This window comes from Uloborus diversus, chromosome 5 (assembly GCF_026930045.1).
Source record: "Uloborus diversus isolate 005 chromosome 5, Udiv.v.3.1, whole genome shotgun sequence".
Lineage (NCBI taxonomy): Eukaryota > Metazoa > Arthropoda > Arachnida > Araneae > Uloboridae > Uloborus > Uloborus diversus.
The window spans coordinates 109,879,005-109,906,860 of record NC_072735.1 but is presented as its reverse complement, the minus strand read 5'-3'; the positions used below and the strand labels follow the sequence as shown (position 1 = coordinate 109,906,860).

The window sequence follows — 27,856 nt, the reverse complement described above, 5'->3', positions numbered from 1 at the left end:
ATGAGTGCAAAAAGACTTTTAAGCCCGAGAAATGAGGTTGATGCAGCAATGAAATATCCGTCGTTAATGGGAACGATACTCGCCCGTGATCTAGTATTCCAATCGCTCATTAGGATATACATTAATTTAATAAACGGAATCAGATAACACGTGGTGCTTTTGTGTCTGAATGTTCCTCGGTCCCGCTGGTGCCCGCTTATTTATTGAATTTTTGAAGAAAGCGAATATCCGATTGTCATATTTCTTCATCTTTATATGATCCGATCACCGGAGTTGGGATTTTTAAGATCTGATCCTCTTCTTCCGAATTACGTGATGGATAACAGTTGTTGCTGGTAAACGGTAATGCAAATTTATTTTTGTTCTTTTGTGATCTTTTTTCCTTTTCATCACAAAGTTGCCTTTATGTTCTTTTTTTTTTTTTTCATTAGGCTCTTTTTTAATTTTTTATAATTTTCTCGAATTTATAATTCAATGCATTTTGGAATCAAAGAATTGGAGTTCTTGAAATATGTTTTGACCTATGACCTATATTGTTCCTCTTTCTTTAATGTGAATAGTATTACGCATAATCGAGCCCTTTATTTTCTATTAATTTAAAAATTAAAACGAACTGGTGCAGTAAATTTAATTTTTTATGTGCTTAAAATTCAGATTGAAGCAATTATTGTTATGATTTTGTTTATTATTATTTTTATTTCAATTGTTATTGAAAATTGTGCACACTCAGTGCAGTATTTACACCTGTAGTCTTATTGATTTTATTGTAATAATTTGAAAATCATTTCTTGCAAAATTATTTAGGATTTTTCCCTCAAATTTTTGAAACCTCATGCTAACAAAAACTTCAAAGATCTTTAAATTTGTATGGGCCTAACTCTGTGTCTAACATATTTTTATTAATAAAAGCATTAGTTTTTGTATTACTTTGAATGAGTATGCACACCTGTTCTTTTGAGGCATGAAAACACATTGGTTATTTGATGAAATTAAATAGTATCTAGCATACACATCAGATTTTATTCTTCAATCAATAGATGTATCATCGTTTACTTTGCTTTAAATTACCTATTCTAATAAAATTCAATAGAATAAATGAAATCAAATTTAAATGATCATATAGATTTTAGGAAAAATATGTTTGGAAAACGCTCCTTGAAACATAAGTCTGGTTACGGCCCTGAAATGTTTGCAAAAACTGAAAATTTTTGGTATTTATTTTTTGCAACAAAATATTTAAATTAAATAAATGAACTACCAATGTTTTTATTCACAAAAATCGCAAATTACTGCATAGACTTCTCTCAGTAATCAGTGAAAAATTATTTTATCAGTAAAAAATCACTTTTTTCATTGGATGACTATTCATCCAAAAGCTCACACTTCTTTGCATTGAAAAAGGGGTTCCTTGTAATACCAAAACACGTATCTGCAGTAATTTGCAATTTTTGTTCATCAAAATGTTGGTAATTCATTTACTTAGTTTTCAAGCACAAAGTTATTTATTCGTTATTTGTTAAAATATTAAAAGCTTTCGTGTTTTATTAAATTGTTATTTGTGAAATAATTTTGATGTATCATTATTTTTACAATTGTTTGCTGAAATGCAAAGTTATGTATGAATTCCACAAGTTTATAATATATATTTTTTCAGGCTCAACACCATGGTCAACAATTGGACTTCTTGTAAATAACCTAATGTTTGTTGCTCATAAGAGCTAACTCTAGTCAAATAAAATTCTTTTGTTGTTCTCGTCAAATCTCATCAGACAAAAATGGGAAGATACTCAGGGAAAAAATGTCGCCTCTCCAGTATGTTTGTACTTACGGCCGGCTACTTTCTGGTTGAAATCAGTGTTGGTTACATCACAAATTCTATGGCATTAGTTGCAGACTCTTTTCACATGTTATCAGATGTGATAGCTCTTGTAATAGCCTTCTTATCAGTTAAAGTAAGTATTTTACTAAAATTTAATATTTTGAACTTTTTTACATTTAATTTTGTTAATTGCATAAGGTTTCACAACAATGTTGTTATCAACTTGTAAAACTAAAAGTTCCTGTTTTCAGGATTTTCTTTTTATAAAATAGGAAAAGTTTTGAATTTATTAAATCAAGCATCGTCTGTTATCCAAAGTAAATTTGTACTTTTTTTCTCTCTCTTGGCAATCTTTTTTTCTCCTCTTCGTCATATGAATCAGTTTTTGTTAAAAAATTCTAGACATATTGTCCTAGATATAAAAATTTGTAGAAGAGAAAGCTGTCAAATCTAAAATATTTTTTAAATTATTGAACGAAACGTTAAACAAAACAACAGTTGATTATTGAGAGGAAAAAGAGAAAGGTAAAATTAATTGTACTATTTGTTTGTGGATAACTAATCGGGTATTAAAAAAGAAATCCTGAATGCTTGCTCAATCAGAAGTAATTTTGAGTCTATTTTTAACTATAGTCAATCATAATCTATGCAGTTTTTAAATGGTTTCCCAATATCAAACAAAAGCAGGCAAAAGCAAAGTTTTTTTTCTTCACAAATAGTCAAAATTTTAGTTTTAAAAGGGACAGTTTTACGGGCGCAGGATATTCCCTTACTTGCCAATGTAACCATTAGGTCTTGGACAGGAATAAAACAAAGAAAAATTATAAGAGGTGATTAAATATGTTTGAACAACAATGTAATGGCAGTAGTTACCGCCCCCCAAGCCAGAGGGCTAAGGCAGAATACCTGCAATACACCAGATAGGCCAGTTATCACATCCAGAGACTGCAGTTTCATTTTTAATTAGAACTCTTCAGTCTGGAATAGTGAATAACTGAGCTGGAGGCAGATGTCATCTCATTGAAACTGAGAGAGCCAACAAACTAGTAGATAAAGCAAGATATCTCAAAAAAGGTGGATAGTCCGCAAGCATCAGGATCTGATCAACACAAGTGTTAGTATGACATTCGTTGTGCAAAAGTGACAAAATCAAAGGCTCTTTAAGAAATGCTAGAAAATAAAAATACAGTCAGATCTCGATTTAAAGTCACCTGCTTATAAGATCACCTTTCTAAAGTCCCGACTCACTGAATAGGAATTCTATGTCATGTATTATCGGATATATGGTCATGTCATAATACATTAATCACTTATAAGGTCACTTTTGTCGGATTTCTTTGAATGATTTTAGTGCCTAACAGATTCACTTCCAAGAATTTACAGCGATACATGGAACTTAAAAAATGAAAAGTCGTTTTTCCTATTAACGTAGCATCTAGAGCACAGAATGTAGTGGCAAGTGAGTATTACGACAGTGGTACTAAAATAAGAAGCAGTAAGGCGTGCACTTAGTGTGTATCTGTACATATAGCACTTTTTTACCAGTCATGAGAAACCAAAGGAAATTTTCAGAAAAAAAATTAGAAACTATTGTGCTTAAATTAAAGAAAAAATGTATCAGTACTGTATTAATGATAATTTTAAGTAAGGTAAGTTGCACATCAGTTCATCTCTTGGGGATAGATATATGCAGCTTTATTCTAAATGAAAGTTTTAAAAAATCCTTTCAAAATTTCTTATTGATTCCAAAAATTTCAATTGGTTCAAATTGATTAAACTATTATAACCTAATTAACTGATATTTTTTAACGTATTAAATTTTGAAAAGAACTAATGTATACATGTTTATTTATCAATAAATATATGAATCGGTTATAAGGTCACTCCGCTTATAAGGTCAGTTTCGTGAAGTCCCGAGGGATGACCTTATATTGAGGTCTGATTGTATATTAGTAGCTTTAACAGTTAAGTGCTCTATTAATTTTCAATAGATTGACAGTAGATATTTAAAAACACTCAAGAAGTAGACCTACATTCTTTGTATTTCTTCCTTTTTTTTAAATTTAGAAATTACCTTTAAACTTAATTTTTAATATTGTGCAATACAAGGTTTTTAACTTTAGACATTTTTTTATGTTATGCAAATAATTGCAATTTTATATTTGTTTTAGATGTCTCCTAAAAGATGGTCAAAAAGCACTTTTGGTTGGGCCAGAGCTGAAGTACTAGGAGCCTTAGTCAATGCAGTATTTCTAGTAGCTTTATGCTTTTCTATATTTGTGGAGTCATTGAAAAGGTTTTATACACCAGAAGAAATACATGATCCAGTATTGATTCTTTATGTTGGAGCCTTTGGACTTGCAGTTAATGTCATTGGCCTTTTTCTGTTTCATGGTAAGACCATAACATTGCTTGTAGAAAATGACATTTTCATGATACACTGAACTCCAATTTTCTGTGTGAATGTAAGTTTTGAATTTTCACTGAAAATTTAAAAACTTGGATTTTTAAAAAAATAGTATTGTAAATAAGTTTAAAATGAACAGAAATCTTCTTTCTCATGTGTTATAGTTGTAGAAAACAATTATCCACTTGCTTTAAGGAAAGAAGGGTTACTCTCTCTCTCTCTTCATGTCCCCTACTATAACTCTATTCTTAATTTGAAAATTAGATGGGTTGCAAACCATGTGTTTTTAATACTCTTTCTCTTTCTCTCTCAAAAAAACAAAAAAAAAAAAAAAAAAAAAAAACAAAAAAAAAAAAAACAAAAAAAAAAAAAACTTGATATGCTTGTTTAGCATTCTATCTATTGCAGAATTATAATATACCACAAATTTTTCTTGTAATGCACAATTAATACATTATTGATTTTTGGATTTCTTTTTCTTGTTTGGAAAAGCTGCAGCCATCAGATAATGTAATTGTTTTTTTTATTTTTATTTTCAAGCTCTACAGATGATTGGTGGTTCAATGCACACTTTAACCATTAGATAAGTTAATACAATTTAATTTGCATGTTGTGATGTAAAAGCTTTCTGCTTTTTACTTCATTAATAGTGCATTCATTTCTTTTTCAAGTTAACTTTCTATTTCAGAATTTGGTATAGTAAAGGAAATAAGTCTCAAATTCCAAAATTTTTTTAGAGCTGTAAAATCTACTCAATGTTATCTTTCTATAAAATATTTGTTTATGAGTGATGAGAAAAACTCTCTAAAACATTTTATAAGTAAAGTTGAATTCTGCCAAAATAAAATTTTCACGCATTTGAACTTTGCTATTTGGAAGAAGTAATCAAGTAGATACGGTTTTTGATTTACTCCTATGTCAATGTCTCATTTAATTACTTTGACTTTTATCCCGGTAGCAGAAACTGTGAGATGTGCGTCGCAGATTTTTCAGAGTGGCCTGCAGATAACTTTACCAAAAAAAAAAAAAAACAAATGGAAAGAAAGAAAAAATAATTAAATTAAAAAAAAAGTAAAATTTTTGGCAAAGATCGTTTTTTGACCGGAAATATGATGGATGCTTCAGCATTTCAGCTACACTGCTTGACAATTGCTAAGGAACAAGTGATTTATGCAAATTTGTACCTCAACCAGCCAATGGAAATAAATTAAGTTCAGATGGCATGGTAGATCAAGACTCGTTATCTGTATAAAAGACAGTGCATACACACTCAAAATTTGTATGAAAATTCACGCTGTTTGGTTTTTTTACAAAAATAGTGATGGATGTTAAAAAAGGTTTTTCTCTGAAATTCTGTTTGGTTCTTGAAATATTTAAGAGTAAAATGTCAGCAAGACATCATTTGAGTATCTACGATCGTGGACGAACGGTTGGACAACTGGAAGCAGGTTAAAGTGTCACCACTGTGGCTGCTGCAGTGAGTGTATCAAAAAGTGCCATCTCCCGATTAAAGAAGGCCGCTGAAAGAGGAAATGTTTTGCAAAAGCATGCTGGTGTTCGTGGTAGGAACACCACACCTTCAGAGGATCGCTATGTGGCCCTTGTGGCAAAAAGGAACAGAAATTTGACTCCTGGACAGATAGCTGCAAATCTTACAACCGCTACCGGTACGCGTGTTTCTGCAAGAATCATCTCATGGCGAGTTAATAATGTTGGTTTGTATGCACGGAAGTCCGTACGTTGCATCCAAGTGCAACCACGCCATCGTTGATAGGGATTACGCTGGTGTAAGGAACATGTTGGTCAGGATCGTCAAAATTGGTCTAGAGTGATGTTCTCTGACGAATCTCGTTTCAGTGTGACAAGTGATTCTGGTCACCAACTACTGTGGAGAGAGCATGAAACACGTTATGCACAAAAATTTGTTTGTGAACGTGATCGGTACGACCCAGGCGTGATGGTATGGGCAGGCATCATGCACACTGGCAGAACACCACTTCACATTTTTGAACAAGAAAGTGTTACGTCGCAAATGTATTGCAGAGAAGTTATGCTGGATCATGTTCGTCTTTTTAGGGGGCCGTAGATCCAGGCTTTCTCTTTACGGACGACGATACACGGCCACACAGAAGCATTGAGGTGTCGGACACACACTGCAAAGTGAAAACATTCTCCGTATGCAGTGGCCTGCTTACTTTCCCGGCTTAAATACAATTGAACTTATCTGGGAGGTTCTTGGCAGACGTGTTACGCAAGGAGCCGTCCCTCCCAGAACAGTACAAGAACTCAAATCCGCCTTGAGAGAGTTGTGGGAAAATATCCCCAAGCAGTCCTCAATAATTAGTGAGGAGTTTGGAAAACACAAGTAAAATGTGCATTAGTGCCCCTAATAATCATATATCATATTAAGGCACTCATGTCTCCATCATTCTGACCTAGACCATTTTTTGCGGTTGTTTGAAAACCATCTAAGTGGGATTTTTTTTTTATTTTTAAGTTTTTACTTCATTGATGTAGTAATATCTGTATTATTTTGTACTTATAAATAAGGCACATCCTCCCTACTAACTATATACTTCATTCTGTTTCTTTAATCATTATCTATTCTTAACTATTATAAAAAACGTAATTGTTCCTTAGCAATTGTCAAGCAGTGTAGAAACATATTTTGTCATTCACAAGATCGAAGTATAGATAAGATTCTTATAAGTGCCAAAGTATTCAAAAACAAATCAGAATTGGATGTTTTATTTAACTGAAAACTAATGAAAAAAACTTAAAATGTGCTGCAAATCTTTTTTTTTTCTTCTGATTTTTTAAAACATTTTTTTTTTTTTTGAGAAATGAAAAATTTGATATATAAAATTTCACGCTATCCCTATTGCTTTGGACGCAAAAGCGCTAAAAACTTTTCCAACTAAAGTGTAGTCTCATGAGGATTTTTATTTTTAAATTATTTTTTTACAACAATTTCAAAAATTTATACCTTAATGTTTGGCGTTGTCGCCATGTTTGGTCATTCCCAAGATGTTGGTACACAAGACTCTTTAAGTGCCTATGTTTTCATATACGAAATTGGATGTTATTGCAGTGAAAACTGTTGAAAATTATGCAAAATGTGCCATTTTTTTCGCGTAATTCTTGATTATTGTCTTGAGAAATGCAAAATTTTATCTTTAGAATATACTCTTATCTTCATTGCTTTAGAGGCTAATGTGCTAAAAACTGACTATTTCATATTAATCGTAGTTTTTTAAAGATTTCGAATCTATTGCCACTTTTATCTAACAAACTCAAAAATCTATTTATAATGATGAATTTTTCGCTTGGACGCCATGTTTGGTCATTCGCAAGATGGAAATAAACAAGACTATTACTTGCCTAAGTTTACGAAAACAGAATTAGATATGAACCTCAATACAAACTATTAAAGATAACATAAAATGTACTATAAATCATGTTTTTTTTTGTTTTTTTTTTTAAATTATTTTCATGAAAAAAGTGAATTATTATCTGCACAATTGTATTTGATCCTCATTGCTTTGGAAGCTTTGCCATACACTAAAACATTCGTCTAAAATACAGTTTCCTGCCAACTTCTCATAAAAGAGTCAAAATGAATAAATAAATTAGTAAATTTACTAATTTATTTATTCATTTTTTGAAAAAAAAATGTAGTCAAAAACCTATACTAACTTAAATTTTCCATTTTTAAATGAATATGTATTGGATAATTGTTTTTCATCGTTCTATTTATTTTTATAAAAGTAGTGAAAATTGCCCCCTCCCCCTTTTATACTTTAAAAGTCAGCGACAGTGGTGACCACTAAGTTTTTCGGGTCTAGTGGCCACTGGCCAGTTAGAAAATTTCCGAGTCTTAACCTTTACAAGGGACTTGTGTACTTTATGAAAACTTAAAATAAAACTAATAAAAATACTGTAGATTATTTTCAACTGCCCAAAATAGTGTCGCAGACAGAATAGAAAGTTTCTGCTGGGACTTTTGTGGTACAGTAAAACCTGTAAAGTTGACCAGCTATCTAAGTTGACTGCTATTTTCAGGCACAGAATTAGATCTACATCATGTAATTCAACCTGTATAAGTTGGCCACTAAAGTCATGCACAGCAAGTGTTCAACTTACACAGGTTTAACTGTAACTCTAAGGCTATTGGAGAAAATTTAAAATTTAAGCAAAAAAATTTATCTGGTTTCAATGTCAATGAAAGAAAAAATTGGGGGTGCATGAGATGCAAATAGAGGTCTACTAGCCTGTATCCTATTTAAATAAGTTATTACTGCTAAAACTTAGACATTCTCTAAGTGTTATAGTTAACAAAAACACAATTTTTACCTATGCACTTACATACTGCTTATTTATATAACAAGAATACAAATTTTACATGTCAGAACTTTGCAAGAAATATATTTTAAAATATTGTTTTAAAACTGACAAAAATTAAATTTTCATCCCCCTCTTTTTGCCAAAAATAAAATAATAAAATTAAATAAAGGGGTACGTATTTGATTAATTTTAGAATATTCTTTATTGAGAATCTTATCTTTATACCATTAAAAATATTGGGAAAGATATATTTTACAGCCTACATGTCGTGAAACACAACAAATGGAAATAAAAATAATAAAATCAGCTTAATGTATTTTTGAATATAGAATGACAAAAAGTCTGTATTTATATTATTGTAAAGCAAAAGGCTTCTCATGCTTTTTTAATAGCTTTTTTGTATAATTTTACTTTCTAATAAAGTTGTTGTATTAATTCTTCAAACGTGTTAATAAAATATATATATATTACAGTTAAAGTATGAAATTCGTTATTTTATAGAATACCTAGTTATTTCATGGAATAGCTGATCATATCTGCGTTAAAGTGTAAAACTCTCTTGTACTTCATGGTTTAACTAGTTATTTCATAGAATAACGATCTACAGCCTGTTAAAAGTGTAAAATAATCTATATCATATATCTTGCACGACAGATACATTTACCTTCCACCCCTGTTTTACCATCAAAATGTTCATGTAAAACCCAGTGTGTCAACAAAAAATGTTTTTATCAATAAATCTATTTCAAACAAATCTAAGGAAGTTCTTCTGCCCTTACGTAGAAGTTTGGTAAGACCTCATTTGGAGTATGCTGTTCAGTTTTGGTCTCCTTATCTTAAGAAAGATATTAATGTATTGGAAAGGGTTCAAAGGCGGGCTACAAGGCTAATAAATGGACTTTCTCATTTAGACTATGATTCCAGGCTTAGAAGGCTAAAAATGTACAGTCTTGAGCAAAGAAGAGACCGAGGGGACATGATTCAGTTGTTTAAATTTATTAAAATGAAAGATGTTACAGAGCTGAAGTTTAGCACTGAAAACAGGACAAGGGATCATTGTTTTAAGCTATTTAAATCTCAGGCTAACACGGATATTAGGAAAAGTTATTATTATAGCAGGGTAGTGGAACCTTGGAACAGCTTAACTGAAGAGGTGGTAATGAGCATGGGAGAAGATAGTTTTAAGAGGGCCATTGATCTTCACTGGGGATTGTAAATTGACTAGGACCAGTCTAGCTGGGCCCAGAACCTGTTGCTGGTTATCACTTTTGTATTTGTATTTTGTTTTATAAATAATGTTATTTGTAATTCTAAGTGTCATTTTAGTAATCCTTGTTGTAACAAATGATTTTATGGTATGTTTCCATAAATACCATTTATACACTGCATAAATTAAATAAGTTGCTTCTTTTTTATTTTAACTCTGTATCATTAGTTTATTTATAGAATACCTAGTTATTTCATTTTGGATAAATTGTTTATTTTACACTTTAACTATCTCTCATTAGTTAATTTATAGAATACCTAGTTATTCCATAGAATAACTAGTTAATGTCAAATTAATAACATATTACACACTTTAACAGATACGGTCAGTTATTTCATGGAATAACTAGGTATTCTATAAAGTAACTGCATTATATACTTTTAACGGTGACCTATGCAATGTTTTTATTTCAAAACATGTTATAATTTTATTTGAAGATTAATGCCATTTATTTATGTTTAGGTCATGGACATGGGCATAGCCATGGAGGTCATAGTCATCATGACAAGCATAACTTACCAACACTGGAGGATGTGCTATCTGAAGGTGACATTAACGACAATAAGGGAAATTTCCAAGTGCCTGTTCCAAATAATCAAGCAGCAGCAGAGAAACAATCCGCAAAGCATGATTGTAAGTTTGTTTTTGAAAACAATAAATACTGTTTTTACATTTTACTTTCAAATATTACGTAAAAACCTTTTTTTGTGTGTGTGGGGGGGGGGATAATTAATTACTAGTAAAGAGCCTGAGACATTCTATTTTAAAGTTGATTGAATACAAATTTTCTTTAAAAATGTTTACAAAAAAAAAAAAAAAAAAAAAAAACAGAAAGCTAACTCATGTCATGATGATGGCAAAATATGTAAGATTGATATTCATTCAAGAGCCTCAGTTATTGTTTTCTAAATATACTAAAAATAAATGTATGACAAGAAGCAAGTATCAATCATGATCATCACCGGACATTTTCCAAACGGGTTCATTTATTTTTCCATTTTTATGACAGATCATCTATAGACAATAACCATTTTGAATTAAATGTAAATTTCACAGTAATGACTCAACAACAATCATTATTTTAGTTTTAAACAAAATTGAAAATTTTGTTTTGTCTTACCTGTTAATCTCAAAGTTCACGGGACAAAAGAAAAATACTAGATACGGAGATTTCGAGATGCAGAGGTTTTGATAACAATTATAAAAGTAAGTTGTTGGAACAAAGTCAGAGATTTAATCAATTCTTTTGCATTGTACTGCTGAACGTTTCACAGCAAGACATGTTGTGATTACACGTTTTACTAGGTTTAATAATTATACCAATAGCAAGTTCATCCATACTTTTAGGGATGGAAGTTATCGATTAACGTTTTCCATTCAAAAGTGATAAGAGTCTTTCTTTTTCCAGAACGGAATATAATTTAAACATTAGTGGGGAAGAAACTCAGAGAACACAACAAAATAACTCGACAACTCGAAAGTAAAAGCTTAGAAAGCTTTTTCACTGTTCAACTGTATCTCCTCTCCCCCGGTTTCCGAGTTGGTGGAATTCCTAGAAAACTTGTTCCTTGTACATATATTTTCCCAATTATATGATTGCTGATATTGGAAAAAAAATGCCTTTTTTTCTCGAAGCTCTATTATTGGCAAAGACAGCTGGAGATTAAATTTAAAAAAAAAAAAAGGAAAAAGAGAGAGGGAGAGAGAAACAGTAGTCAGAATTTAAGCTATAGAGCCTAACCTAAAACTGCCTCCCAGTTGAAAATCATTTTGAAATGCTCAAGCATATGTGTATTTTATGTTTGCAAATCACAGCATTAAAACTCTACACTTAGCAATTAGAATTGCCAACAAACAAGTGTTTCATCGTCACACACACACACAAAAAAAAAACCTTTTTAAATGTAAAAAATGAGCCTTATAGATTAAAAGATATCTGACATCAAGGGCGCCCATATGGATAGGGGGGTCGAGCCCCCCCCCCCCCTTAAAATTAGAATTTCCTTGCTTTTAGTATTTTTTTTCTTTGCATAAATGTAAAAACATTTCTTCTCCAGCCATAATTGAATAAATTATTAAAAATGTCAAATTTTAATGACTCTAATATGTCCTAAAATCGACTTCCACGGGGAAAAAACCTGCTAAACCTATGGTTAAAAAATCTGAGCACCCCCTTACAATTTTGCATATTGGCGCCCATGTCTGACATTTTATCTTTTTCATGTCTTTCGGTTTTGTTGGATATATTTTCATCTTGACACTCATTTTTGCATTGAGAAAGAGTATCTTCAGAAAGTCTAAATCTAATTGAACTTTTTCATTTTAATGTTATTTGTACTAGGGTTGGATTTTTAATAGTGACATTTATTCACATCTTATACAAAAACTAGAGGACCCGACAGACGTTGTTCTGTTCAAACTTTGTAAATTGAATAGTTAAAAAATTTCAATAAAGTATCAAGTGTTTGAACCGTTTTGTTGAAACAAATAAGTAAAAAAAAATGTTTTAAGCAGCTATGGTGTCAGAATGCATATATTTATTACAACTTGATTTATCTAATGACCACTGAGCAGTTGTTTTATTAAATATTTTTTCCCCCATACTTGATGGTTTGTTCCTTCACCCATACTCAAAGGACAAAAAGCATCCTCAGATATTAAGTGTAAAAATCTAACTGCTCATCCAGAACAAACGGGAAATCCCGCTGCAACATCCCCCATATGGAAAAGAATAAAACAATTGAAAGGATTTCGTTTAGGAAAATGATAAAGGTAGATACAGTTCTCTGAAGAGGCGAAAATCATTCATCCCTCCCCCTCCTCCAATGTAAAATAAACACATTATTCAACTAAAATGACTAAACACTCTTTAAAAAAAAAAAAAAAAAAAATTGCAATTTGAAATATTTTGCCAAATAAACAAAAAAATACATTAAATTACATAAATTACATTAATAGTAGCTTTACAATATAAACAAATGATCACGCAAATCTATTGTTTATGGCCAAAGTCACCAAGCCACCACGTTATTGTAATCCAGCCAATCACTGAGCGAAGCCAACTCTGACCGATTAGCCGTCCGATCTTTTGAACGAAAATTTTTTAAACTTAATATATTGCCTAATTTGTTCTTTCCACCAAAAATAAAGATCTTCCACTGTACTGATTTTTTGTCTACAGAACTATCCTGTTGTAATTTATCTGGAGGAAAATAAAATTTATTTCATCTTTAAATTCCATCATCTTTTCCATTAATAATGTTAGTATGTTAGATAATCCTTACAGTATTCTTGACATTGGTGCTAAAACTCAGATGGATTTGAGCCGTGAAAAAAAATGTTGCTAGGTACGGTACTTTCTGATCATTTGGTTAGGAAAACCTAAAGCGCCGATCCGGTCACATGGTTCTACTACGCCGACAGAACACACGTTTTGCATAAACCTTCTAGTACTTTAGTTTGAAATATATCATGGGCCCAAAAATCATTGTTTTCAAGAAATGAAGGCTTCAATCTCTCTCTCTACGTTTTATCTATTCTCAATTGACACATCACAGTAGGGCATTTCATTACAAATTGCAGAGCTGGCTTTCTTATTGTCCTTTCGCAATGGGTTAAATATTTATTTCAGTTCTCACTCAACAATAGGTTAAAATAAATATTAATCATTTGGGAGAAATAACCATCCAATGTTTAAATTTATTAATTAATTAACAAAAACGTTAAAACGTTGACACTTACAATGGCTGTCTGGAATAAAAACTTATTATTTTTTTTAAATGTATTCTCATTATTGTGAATAAATTCTTTCTTCCGTTTACATCAATAGATGGTGTTTAAAAGACCTATGAAACGTATACTGATTTTTAAAATTTTTCTTTCTTTTTACTTTCTTCTATATCTAATATATAGAAGAAAGTATTGGATTCGTGCAAATTTTCGAATTTCGAATTTTGACGGATTCGAACGTTTTGAGGTGTGCTGAGTCCATTTCGACCATTTTTGGAAAATGTCTGTCTGTCTGTGTGTATGTGTGTGTGTATGTATGTATGTGTGTGTGTATGTATGTGTGTCACGTCTGTGTGTGACCAGTTTTTTGTGGCCGCTCTACAACAAAAACTACCGCATGAAATCCAACGAAATTTAGTACACATATGTGCCCCTTTGTGAACTTGTGCCCATTAGTTTTTGGCGCGAATTCCTCCAAGGGGGGTGGAGCAATGGGACGTTTTTCGAGTTACGCGTGCTTGCTATTCCTCAGGAAGTTACTGGCGGAATCAAACAAAATTTGGTCCATATGTTGGTATTAACAGGAACAGGTGCTGATTCAATTTTGGTGTCAATAACTCAAACGGGGGTTGAGCTGTAGAACGTTTTTTGTCGTCAATTGTGACTGCTGTATCTCAAGAAATAATGAACGGAATGAAAGAAAAATTTATCGGCAAGTAGCCCTTAGTGGGTATAAGAACTGATTTTAGTTTTGTGTCAACAGCTAAAAGGGGGGTAGCGCAATCACCCGTTCTTTTTTTCCATTTTGAGTGCCCTATGTCAAGAAGTAATGCTACGTTCTGGTTGAAATTTGGAATATATGTGAATCCATATGTAAACAGGCTTTGGTTCTATTTTAACGCCGATCGCTCCAAGAGGTGTTGATTTTTTTTTTTTTTTTTGCGAATAAAAATATTTTTATTAATGCAACAATAAGAAAGATAAATCGTAATAAATTGTCGTCTGCGTATTTCTCGTGATTTTAATTGTATGGAAATGATAGGAAATATTATCTCAATGATTTAAAATTTTTAACTGTTGCCATCTTATGTTTGTTAACAAATAAAATATTTGTAATTAATTCAAGCAAGGCTTTTAAAATAACTTTCAATTTTCGCTCTTTGCTTTGCTTTTGCAATAATTCAGACATTGGGATAGTCGTCAAGTTTTTGCATGTGTAATTTTGTTTTTGTTGGGAATATTGCTTCCTCGTCAAGCATGGGGAGGGATCAGAAAAAGGAAAAATATAGAAGAAAGTTTCGTGATGGCCACAACATACTAGTTTGTGTGTGTGCGAGAGTGTCCTTGCTTAAACTATGATTATTACCTATCATAATATTGAATAAAATGAATGTTACAAGTTATTAAGTACCTCACTGTATTCTGAGAGTGGTAAAAAAGCAGGAGAAAACCTTACCATTCTTTCGATTTTAATTTGACTTTAAAAGTTTAATAATAAATAAATATTAAACATACCTTATTCTGGCTTTTTTTTTATTTGTAAAAAATACCAATGTACAAACAAAACTTTCTTGTACATGAATGAAATTTTCACATTTCTAACCCTAAATATATTTATACTATTGTGAGAAGATAAAGGGTATTATCTGCAGAACTAAATGTAGGGTTTGAAATATTTGAAGAAATATGTTTCGAGAGATTCCATAATTACAAGAGAGAGAATCAACTTTTCTTCTTATGCTTTATTTTCAGCTGAAACCAAGTAAGCAAGCTCATACAATAAAGCTTAAGTACAATAGTTGGCAAAAATTCATAAAATGAAAAATTTGCAGTTGCTTCCATTTACCTTATTGTGGCAGTATAACAATTTGTTTTCTTGTCTTTTAAAAAAACACGGTAAAACATTCCTGATTTTTTTCCATACGGGTGCAATAATTTACATTTGACATTAAACTACTTTCTCGAAACATTCTTGTTTACAATTTAATTTTTTGCAACACTGTAATAATTAAACATTAACACTTACCCCCAGAAGGCAGTTGTTGTGGATCATCTACTTCTTTATCTTCATTTGCACAAGTAATAAAGTGATTTTTTAATCTTGCAACCAGACCTTGCATTTCTTTACCACATTTTTTACAAGTTGCTCTGCTTCCTTTTTTACCTACTTCAGATTTATCATTAAAGTACAACCAAATTAGATCTTTTTTCCTTCCAGCTGACATTTTTATAGTTAGAAATTAATACTTAATTAAGAAATAATTGCTTTTGCAACAATTCAAGTATTTATATTTAACAGATATCAAATGTTAAAAAGTAATTGCTACAGATATGTCCACTTTACGTATACGTGAAGGATGGGAAAGGAAGTCATACTTTAAAAATGCAGAATGCTTTTCTCCAGCAAGGAACAAAAAAAAGTTTGTCAGGAGCAGAGCTGAAAATAATCCTTTCTAGTCTCTACTTCAAAAGCTGTCTGCTATTATTTCCTTCTATTAGGCGCCACACACGCTAGAATGGATTCCCTCCACCTCTCTTTTTTTTTTTGGAACTGTATTCCATTTCATTAACTGATAAGGAATGATCCTAAGCTTATTATTGCAGAGCATAGCAAATTCATATGGGTTGTTTTTGCTTTTTCTTTTACTTAAAAAGATATCCACACACATCCTATCATGTCTTCACACTCACCTTTCAATTCTGTCTACCTAACACCTGCACTGCAGCTGCCTTTATTTTCTTCATTTCATGTAATAGACAAAACATATAGCTCTAGTTGTGCATATAAATATGTTATTTGAACTGCACCCTCCACCATCTGGGGGGGGGGAGGGGGTTGAGTAGGATTGTTTTTTTAAAGAGGGAAATAAGAACTCTAATGCTAGCTAAGGTTCAAAAACAATGAAATTGAGATTTTTCAAATACATTTTTTGGAATTGAATTTAAAAAAAAATGATTTAAATCAATGATTATTTTAAAAAAATCAATTGATTTAAATCATTGACACCCTGATTCAAACTATCACAAGAACAGGCACTACTACAGGCGCCTATCACTTCCGCATTGTTGGAAACAGCTTTTACACAATGCTGGGTGACTTTGAAGGAGTGTAAAACTTACCACTTTTGTAGTAAGTGTAAATAAATAGTTGGAATTATTAAAAATTCAACACTCATACCTAATTGTTTTCACAAAGGTAAACATTTTATTTGTTAACAGTGAAATCATATTTTTAATCACATTTTGTTTTAAAACCATTGATTTTTTCATGTCTTATTAATACTACATTTTTATTAATGACAGCATTTCTGTCCCTTTTCCAAAATCTGAATGTGGTTGTTTTACCATTTGCAAATGTTATTTTGATTAATCTCAGTTTTTTTCCCTCAGCAAGCAGTCAAATGAATATGCATGGTGTATTCCTTCATGTGCTAGCAGATGCCCTTGGTTCAGTTATTGTAATCATCAGTGCTCTAATTATTTGGCTGACAGAATGGGAGTACAGATACTATGTTGATCCTGCTCTTAGGTATTATGAGTTTCTATTTCTTTAAATGTTAAATTTAAATTGTTGAATTTGTTTGGTTTTGTGTAAATCTAAGTGTTACCACAAAAAGGAAAAATAATATTTTTATTAATGCAAATTTTTTTATTACCTGTAGTTGATCATTTGTTTTTATATTAGATATAAATATTCGATGTTGAAAAGTAAAAGGCTTTTCTATGCACAGCCATGAATATGTTTTTTTTTCAATTGTTATTTATGTTGAGTTTTAAATCATGATTTTTTTATATCACGCATTATTCCTTTCATAATTATTTTGTTATTAGTTTCAATGTTTTAATTAAGCAAATTTTGTTTATAAAAGTTTTGATTTTAAGGTTAATAAGATATGAAGTTTAATACTATGATGCAATTGTTTGTCATTGCTCTTGTTTTTTTTTCTCCCTATACTTGCCACCATAGAAGTAAATATTTTCTTTTAAAAAACAACATTAATTTTTATAAACATGCACTTGAACCTCACTCAGCATTTCAGTTTTTTTTTGAATTTTATTTTCCTTTCAAATTTTGAAATTGTGCATGAAAAATTTTTTGGGTGTGTTTTTCAAAAGTATTATTATTTTTTAAAAAAAAAGCATAATGCATTTATAATTATTCTCTAATTTTAAATTAAAAGTATTGAACACTATTGAATGGGCTAATTCAAAGTTTCTAGAATTATTTCTGAAATAACACCGTGAAGCATTATTTGTACATTTTTTAAGTAACTAAAGAAAAAAAAACAAATATGTAAATGAAATTAGTATGCCTGTTTATGTCTCATATATTTTTCTGAATATTGATAGTAATTGTTTTTCTTACTTTTCAGTGTTTTCATGGTTGTTTTAATTATGAATTCTACATGGCCCTTGTGTGAGTACTTAAAAATATTTTCATTTGTGTTGTTTTATGTAAATGATTAAACTTAAAAAAAATATTTATCATCTTTTTTAATTTGAAGATTAAATCTAAGCTGAAAGCATTTCAAAGCTTATACAGGAGAACTTATTTTGAGTTAAAATGTGGAAATATTTCTTTGTTAAAAATTGAATGGTATAATTTGTAAGTTAAAAATTTAAACTAAGGCATTGTATCTGTCTCTCAGCGCCATTTAGATGAGAGAAGCTACACCCCCCCCCCCTATTATTAGATTAAGCATAGTGTTCAATTGTAGGGAAACTTAACAGTTTAAAGTATATGGTTAAGGAAAACCCTGTTGCCCTGATCGGTATGGTATTGGACTCGTAAGTGGAGGGTTCTGTGTTTGATGCCAGCTGATCGATGATCTTCTGCGTTCCTTAATGGTGACTGGGGCAAATTAAATATGTTCGTGGTCAAAGTCCTCCAGCCAAGTTTTTATTCCAAATCAATACCTCTGGATGTTCTGGATCAGAGGTTGCTCAACTCCTGGTCTGTATAAAAAATAAAGCTGTTCTTAGGGCCCTGTCCAACCGGTTAAACAATGCTTAGTGGTAGGTACAGGTGCCCCTGGAGGGTAGTATAGTGTATATGGTAAAGACTGATTAGTAATCACAGTCTGGTTTGCAATAACCTATGTCAGTAATGGGTAAAATTTTAAATTAAACTGAATTAATATCTAAATAAAATACCAATAGTAGTTAAATTAGTTATTGTAGGAATAACCAATTTGAGTAATGCACTACTAACATTTCAAAATTATGTTTTGCTTTAGACGCTCGTAACATTATTTATAGTATATCCTAGTCAATTGCTTATTCATGCAGTAGATCCTCGATTATCTGAGCTAATTGGGACCGCACTAGCCTCGGATGTCAGAATTCTCAGTTAATAGAAACTTTATATAAAAACTTATCAGGATCGTAACTTGTATTAATTAAAAATACGATGGAATATTTATAAAAGATAGACATATAAAAAATGTTTTACAGTTACAGAAACTAAAATAGAAAATAACTTGTAGTACGTTTTAAAAAGTCCATCAAATTATTTTAGCAATTTCAAGTTAAATATTGAAACACACACATTTCCGAAAAATACTTTTATTTTCAAATTGAAAATTCCTCATTTTCTTAAATTGACATTATTTTTTGAAAACTAGACTTCATTATCAGCTCGGTTAATCGAAGCTCGGATAATCGAGGCTCTACTGTACTTCTTTTAGGGAAAAAATGAGGAACACCAAAGTAATGCTTTTTTTTTTTTGCATAGATGTGGAGAAATTATTTGATTATCAGTAGTACGTGAAAAATACACAAAGACTGAATGTAAGAAAACATTGATGAAAGAAAACAGTAGACAACACTTAAATAATACCAGAAATCAGTCAATGGAGCACAATTTTTTTGTTTGAAGCATCATGCTTGGACTTGTTCATTTGTGTTCAATTGTTCTGTTTTAAAACATGAAAACTGCCAACTTCTGAAAAATTGGAAAATACCATGTTATTCGGCAGTAGCAAAAAGTGACCTACTGTGAAAAAAATCAATGAAATGTTTAAAAAAAAAAAAAAATCTAATTTTTTTATGGCATATACCATATTGGAACTTTGGCAGATATACAGCTTGACCAATTAGAAGTAGGATCTGATAAAGGAAGAATTTGATCTGTCTGAAAAGTTAAGAAATATGTTTGTTGGTAGTATTAATTCATCCCTTTTTTTTATGCTGGAGAATTAGCTTGTTTTTCTTGCAGTAATCCTTTAGTATTATGTAAAATTATAATTATTTTACTTAATAAAAAATTAATGTTCTTTTACATGATTTTTTTTCCTTTTGTTCTTGTAAAATAGAAAGTTTACTCGGCAGTGAATTGGGTTGTCATAAACTTTTAATAAACCTTACATTTAATGGCGTGAGTTTTTCGCAAAAATATTTCAAATGTAAGTATTGACAAAGCTAGACAACTAAACAATGTCTGAACATGCAAGGAAAAATTATGTAAGGTTTGAGAGCGCTTTTCTTCAGTATCAGACATGGTGAACAATTCTGGTGCTGAATTGGTGCAGTGACCTGAGCAAGGTTGCCTTTAATTAGAGTTACTTTGCGTTTGAGTTCAAGTCATTACTTTAGATTGATCTTCCATAGTGATGAGTAGAAAATTTAAAATTTTAAATTCTATAAATGAGTAATTTTTGTAGATTTATACCTGTTCAGTTTTATGGTGCTATTTTTTTATGTTGTCTCGGAAATGTCTTTTGGATTGTTGGAATTCCTTTCAATCTAATTTATTCATTTCAATTTTAGTGAAAGACTCTGCAATGATCTTACTACAAACTGTGCCAACACATATACAAGTAGACTATCTTCAAAATAAATTATTGCGTGAGGTAATGTTAATTTGGTTGTTATAGAATTTGGTTCTCATTTTATTTTGTTTGAAATAATGAAACATATTTTAAAATTATTTCCTGTTTTAATTTTTCCATAATAAATTTTCAATAAAATACTTTTTGTAAATGCCAGAAAATTATTGCAATATTGCAGTAAGCTGATTTGAGGAACAATCATTGTCTTTTTAGCATGCAGCTAAGCACTTGTAAATGATTGGTTAAAACTAGCATGGTGCGATGAGATGAAGTAACTACTAGCATTTTCAAAGGTAATAGGAGAAGAAACAGCCCTGAGAATTTTATGTCAAAGTAATATTTAGTCTGAGCTAGAATTTATTCATCCCTTCATTCAGCAAATAAATAAGTAAAATGAATAATTAAATAAGTAAGTGATATTGTAACTATTGCAGGATGTAATTTTCGTACCAGATTAGTTCTTAAAACCTTGATCTCATGTCAGTATGTTATGTACTGTTCAATAGAAAATAACCAGTGAGTTCATCAACAAATTAAAGTATGCAAAGAATATCTCCGGAAGGAATTAACTTGTTTTAAACTATAGAAGTGATTTGAATAAATATTCAATGTTATTAGCTCTTTAAAACTCATTCAAAATAAAAAGTAAATAAAAGTAAAGAAAATGAATTCAACTTCAAAGTGCTGGAATTGACTCAAGTTTAATGAAAATGAAACTGACGTGGTTCATCTAAATGCATTGTTGATGTTGTAAAAACCTTGTTTGAGTTTAGTATCAAATAAATTGGGATTGTCTGACATAAGTTACCTGCAAACTGCTGAAATTACTGAATGTTTAACAAGCAACTAGGATGTGTCAAATAATTCTTAAATGTTGCTGTTCTAATTAGGTATAAATAACTTTGACTATACAAAATACACATTGCTTTGCTATGAAATTTTCAAGCGTCAGCTTTGCAATGGGATTGTTTCCTTCAGTCAAAAGCAGTACTTTTTGTCACTGAAATTGATGGAATAAGCAAAAAAAAAAAAAAAAAAAAACATGGACCCAGAAAATACTTTCATTTTTCCAACAGTTATTTTTTAATTAATTATTTTAAATGTCCGATTTTTGAAACAAGGCGTGGTTTTGATGACGTCACAGATGATGCACTTTGCCGCTAATCAAGAAGCGAATTAAAATTGCGCTCTACGCTTGCTATCAACCATATAGTTGTCAATACACGTGAGTAAAGATGCAGATTAAATATTTTGCTCTGTGAAAGGCAACACAAAATGGCATTTCATCATTTGTGATGCCATCGGACAGTAGCATAAACATTGAAAGTGCACCGATTAAAGTTTTTTTTTTTTTTTTTTAAATATTAAACTTAAACAAATTATTTAAAAAATGGTCTGATCCTATGTTTTTAAGCATGTTCTTTCAGAAAAAAATACTTTTAAAAGTTTGGAAACAACCCCATTTGATTTTACTGAAATGTTTACTGTGTTATACAATAACAATATAATAATATTCTCTTTTTTATCTCTTATATTTTTAATAAATTATAAAACTAAAATTTCTGCAGAAAATTTAGAACTGTATGTTTAAAAAATATTTTATTTTCAGATTGATGGTATTTTGTCCGTTCATGAATTTCATGTGTGGCAATTAGCTGGAGAAAGAATAATTGCTTCGGCTCACATATGTTGTCGCAGTCTGTCCGATTACATGGCAGTTGCCGAAAAAGTTAAAGAATTTTTTCACAACGAGGGTATTCATTCAACAACTATACAACCTGAATTTATTGGTGTTAATGATGTAAGTATTGAAGTGATTCATTCCATATCTTTTTGCCAATAATATTTTTAGTGCTTAGTTTTAGGTACAAATTTATGTACACTAATTGTTAGTTAGTACATTCATTAGTTACAAAAAAGTAAGTTTCTGCAATTTAACAGTAATTCAAAAACTTCCTCTGGTAAGAGTTCAGTTATTTATTGAATGGATCTTAGAAATTGTGGTGGAAATCCCACCATCCTGCCCTGAGTTTTAGCCTCTAATGTATGCTTAGATATGTGTGATATAAATAAATGACATCAGTATTTTTACTAAAAATACTGAAAATATTAATTGATTGTGCTCAGCTATTATCATCAAAATTTATAGTAGTTATTTATTTGGCTTTTTTTTCTTGAAAAACAATTTTTAAAATCTTTTATATTTAAGTTTATAAATATTTAATATAAATAGAGTAAAACCTGTAAAGGTGGCTAACCTTGTAAGTTGACCAACTGACTAAATTTAGTGCTTTTGTCGCTTTTAGAATTAGTTCCGTATCATACATGGGTCATTCTCCAGAAAGCGTAACCTTTGAATGCAAATATTTGAAAACCTTTTGTTTTCTTTTTATTTTCATTCTTGGGTCATTCTTCAAAAAGTGTAACTTTTCTGTCACACGCCTTTTACAGTTAAGGTTTTAAAGAACAATTCATTTAACAATGATTTTTAATTTCATCAAAAATATATCTATTTAAACCTGCCAACTTTTTTTTAATAATAATTTTTATTTTAGTATATTTTTGGTTCACAACATGTGAATTCTCGCCTCGGTGACATGTCACACACCTTGTGTGACTGTTTCTATTGCTTAATAACTTGTTTAATTAAAAAATATGTATTTATTTATTTATTATTCCTTTCAGAAGTGTCTCAAATACTAATTATTCAAGTATATTTAATTTTTTTAATATTGTATTTTAGTTTGTTTTAGTAGAGCAAGGAGTCATGTCACACAATAAATTCTCACTTCCATTACCTAAGCATAAAATCCCATTCATAATCTCCGTTACCTAAACGCAAAACGCATTTTCTCATTAACACGTATGTGACAGTAATGACATCATATTTTATTTTCCATGATACAAGGGAGCCCCCTTGTTTATTTTCAGCCATAAAGAAGTTGTGAGATTTTTGTGGAAAAACAAGAAGATAGATTTTGTTTGAAAAACTTAAGTGTGGTTATTGTTATCACGCACCTTCGTGAACTTGAAGTTCAGGGATGTGAATTACTGTTAAGAAAAGAAGTGAACATGTTTTCATATGGTTAACATGTGCAGATTATAGCAACAAAGAAAAAAAATATTTCCCTGAAAAATGTATCCATTAGGCCTACATTAATGGAAAATTCCTCACCTCTGTGACAGATTTTATCAATGTCATTATTTCTGAGGTGAAAATAAATGGTGGAGGGGAAATGCATCAATATTAGAAAGGCATTCTACCAAAATTATAAATTGCCCGTATATTCGCAAATTTACTAAATACTATTTTTTAACACACATTTGAACTAAAAGGATAACTATTAAGCCATACTTTAATTAAGAGAGCTTAATATTAGATTCCCACTAATGATTAAAATCGCTGATTGTTTGCGTAATTAACAAAGTAACTTCTTTGATATTAAATTGGCTTCGATTTTTAAACATTAAAAGTTTTTTTTTTTAACTTCCGTGAACAAGGCATTTATTTATTTATTTTTTTTAAATTTATAAGTAAAATAATTGGAACTTAGCTGGGCCATTGTTTATGGTTACTTCTAGTAGGTAACACTTTCATGTGAGAATGAAAAAAAAGGAAAACAAAACGTTTCGAAATTGAAAAATATTTGCGTTCAAAAATTACATTTTCTGGGGAATGGCTCTCTTACATGAAAGTGTTACCTACTAGAAGTAACCATAAACAATGGCCCAGCTAAGTTCCAATTATTTTATTCATAAATTTTAAAAAAATTAAAAAATGCCTAGTTCACAGAGTTAAAAAAAAAAAGAAAAAAACTTTTAATGCTTAAACATTGAGTCCAATTTAATATCAAAGTAGTACTTTTGTTAATTGTGCAAAAAATGAGCTACTTTAACGACTAGTGGGAATCTAATATTAAGATCTCTTAATTAAAGTGCGGCTTAATTTTTAGTTATCCTTTTAGTTAAATGTGTGTTACAAAATAATATTTAGTCAATTTGCGAATATACTGGCAATTTATAATTTTTGTAGAATGCCTAATATTCATGTATTTCCCCTCCACCATTTATTTTCACCTCAAAAATAATGACATTTATAAAATCTGTCACGGAGGTGAGGACTTTTCCATTAATATAGGCCTAATAGATACATTTTTCAGGGAATTATTTTTTTCTTCGTTGCTACAATCTGCACATGTTAAGCATATGAAAACATGTTCAGTTCTTTTTTTACATTAATTTACATCCCTGACATTCAAGTTCACGGAGGTGAGAAGTCAGAATAACCACACTAAGTTTTTAAAGCAAAATCTATCTTCTTGTTTTTTTGACAAAAATCTCACAACTTCAACTATGGTTGAAAATAAACAAGGGGGCTCCCTTGTATCCTAGAAAATAAAATTTGATGTCATTACAATCACATGTTAATGATGAATGGGATTTTATGCTTAGGTAATGGAGGTGAGAATTTATTGTGACATGACTCCTTGTCTTACTAAAACGAACTAAAACATAACATTTAAATATACTCAAACAATTAGTATTTGAGACACTTATGAAAGGAATAATAAATAATAAATATATACTTTTAACTGAACAAGTTATTAAGCAACATAAGCAGCCACACCAGGTGTGTGAGATGCCACGGAGGTGAGAATTTACATGTTGTGAACCAAAAATATATTAAAATAAAAATTATTATTAAAAAATTGGTGGCAGGTTGAAATAGATATATTTTGATGATGTTAAAAAGCATTGTCAAATGAATTGTTTCTTAAAGGTTTTACAGTAAAAGGCGTGTGACAGAAAAGTTACACTTTTTGAAGAATGACCCGTATATATCAACCTCTATATGTTGACCACTTGTCTGAGTTGAGCGCTAAAGTACTGCACCATTTTTTTTCATTATTCCTAACATAAGTTCTCACATTTAATTTGTTCCTTGCAAACAGTTAGAATTTGATTTTTATTATTGATTCTAGTTGAATTTTTTTTTCTTCCCTAGTGTGAGTTATTGCTGCTCTATGGAATGTGTTTTCTAAAAATCAGCCCTCTAGAATTTTTAAATGCATTTGCTTTTTTTATTTTGTTTTCTTCTTTTTTTTTTAAATTCTGAAGATTAAAAAATATATATATTTCTCTTAAAATACACCATGTTTTCATTTTTCAGCTTATGTTCATGATGTTAATCTATGCAAGCTGCTCATGAAGGGAAATCTCATTTTGTAATGTTTTAACCGTTTTATCCAACATAAAATACTGCTATGATGTATAAAAACAATGATCATTAGCCGCGTTCACAACTTACTTTTCTACTCCGTAAATCCCTGCTCTGGCTCTGCAAAAAAACCCGATTGAAAAATTCCCCGTTTCCATGTAAAAAGAGGTTCTCCCATTGTACCAGAGAAAGAAGTTTTTACTCAGCACCCTTAGCGGCTAGTAGACGAACTTGTTTTGCGTAATGCATTCCGGGTAAAAACACCGCTTTCACTCCAGAAGCTAGCAGGAGTAGAAAGATTCCACATAAAACCCGCTAATGCGGTGAAAAGCAGGTTTTTTACGGAGTCGAAAGTGTACATGGAAACGGCCCTAATGGGAAAGAAAGATATAAAATAAACCAGTACCGTACGTACAACATGTAGTAAGGAAAACGAATGCCCTACAGTTGTACTGTACACTTGATTCAGTAATGATATTTATAACTTTAAGAAGTGAAAATGATGATGATTTATGCTGTGTGATCAAGTCGCTGTTCTAATATATTCTTAAATACAGTTGCTTCATTAGTTCTTATATAAAGTTTCCATCTATGGCATTACCCCTCTTCCTGGTTTCTTTAATTTACAATAAAGAACAGCTTCCATTTTCATAATTTTTGCATTTTGCTTGGATACTATTACTCGGTGAACTTTTATGGAATTCCTTTTCTTGACTTTTAATTGTACGTATGGAAGATTCACTTATACCGTCATACCTAATTGTTGTGCTACCTTTTGAAGCATTTTTGGTTCAGCTTCAGCTTTTCGAGAAGCTTTACCTTTTCTTTAATTGTCAGAACCGTTCTCTTTTTCTTTCTATCTTCACCAACTTTAGATTAACCAGCGCTCTTAGGTGTCGTTATATTTCGTTAACTTTCACATTTAGAACGAAAAAAATTAATGGAAAATGAGAAGTAGTTATTTGTATAAGCGATAAAAGACTAGTACTGTGTGGGTACTTTTGCTCTCAGTGATGCTAAAGGAATGAAGGTCCATTTACAAAAAAAACTTACACAATGCGGTTTCCTTCTGAAAATTTTCATGTTGCAGGTGAGGGATTCATGCTAGCTCAAGAATTCTTTACTGTTGAAAAAATCGCGTTATAGCCATTTTGCATAAGTTGGATTGTGTTGTAGCGGGAGTCGACTGTATTCCACTTTCTGCCGTTAATCACTTCCTTCTTCTTGGGGTCATGTTTCATCCTTTACTTCATATGCCTATGATATTTTTCCTGCTGGAATGTTCAAAACAAATGAGCTAAACAAGTTAAAATCCATTTTGTATGCCCTGAATAAATTTTTACCTCTTATTTTACATACAAGATGGCATTACCAGGCTACTTATAATGTGATAGATTTTTTTCTGTATGTCAAGTCAATTGCTCTTTTTTTTTTTTTTTCAAATAAAAAAGAAGAAAACTTTTCACTGTATGCTTGAAAATTATGCATAGTTATGAAATTAAATATTTATTGTACAGTATACAATGAATGTGCGCTAAATTTTCTATTTGCATCAATAATGCTGACAGAAATCTGTGAAAATACTATCTTATTAAATCTTTGATTATTTTTCTGGTTAAAAGACCCTGAGAAATATATTCTGTTCTATTTTTGTTGAATAATTAAATAGAGAAATAGAGTAGAAGATACTTTAAAAAGATATTTATAGAAAGAAATATTCCACACACAAACTTTAACAACTCAAAATTGTTATCAATTTTTTTCAGCATCCTGAAAGTTCCTGTGTATTAAATTGTATGACTACAAACTGTGTACAGCAAACATGTTGTGGATCTTTTAATGAAAAAAAACCTCCGCCGCCAATTCAGCCATTTATTACTAATACTGAAAAGAAAGGATACACAGAGACTTCAGGCAGTGTAAATGGTGTTTACAGGACATTAGACAGTTTGAAAACTCACATCGAAAAACTCTAAAGTGATTGCTCAAAGTATAAACACTAGATCTGAATTTCAAAAAGAGTTTTTCTGCCATTTTTATCATGCTGAGACACTGCAATGTTTTTCGAAGATTCAATGCACCAAGAAATTCATTCAAGAGCTTCATCGGGTATCTTAAAATAGACCTCTTGAGTTTTTGTTTGTACTTTGTTTTATTATTGCTTATTAGAAAAATGTTGTGTTGATCATCTGCAGTTTGAATTTTTATCTGTTGTTAATTGTTAGCATGTTAAATTATACCA

General features: G+C 30.7%; 1 protein-coding gene across 1 annotated transcript; it reads left to right on the top strand.

Annotated features, from left to right (window-relative positions):
• The first annotated feature begins 29 nt into the window (after nucleotides 1–29).
• LOC129223076 (proton-coupled zinc antiporter SLC30A1-like) lies at nucleotides 30–27,590 on the top strand. The gene is made up of 9 exons (XM_054857641.1): nucleotides 30–342; nucleotides 1,655–1,952; nucleotides 3,991–4,213; nucleotides 10,300–10,470; nucleotides 16,957–17,095; nucleotides 17,940–17,983; nucleotides 20,335–20,417; nucleotides 22,006–22,197; nucleotides 27,381–27,590. Exons 2-9 carry the CDS (start codon nucleotides 1,776–1,778, stop codon nucleotides 27,588–27,590), a joined length of 1,239 nt encoding a protein of 412 aa, XP_054713616.1. The 5' UTR covers nucleotides 30–342; nucleotides 1,655–1,775.
• Nucleotides 27,591–27,856: the final 266 nt, after the last annotated feature.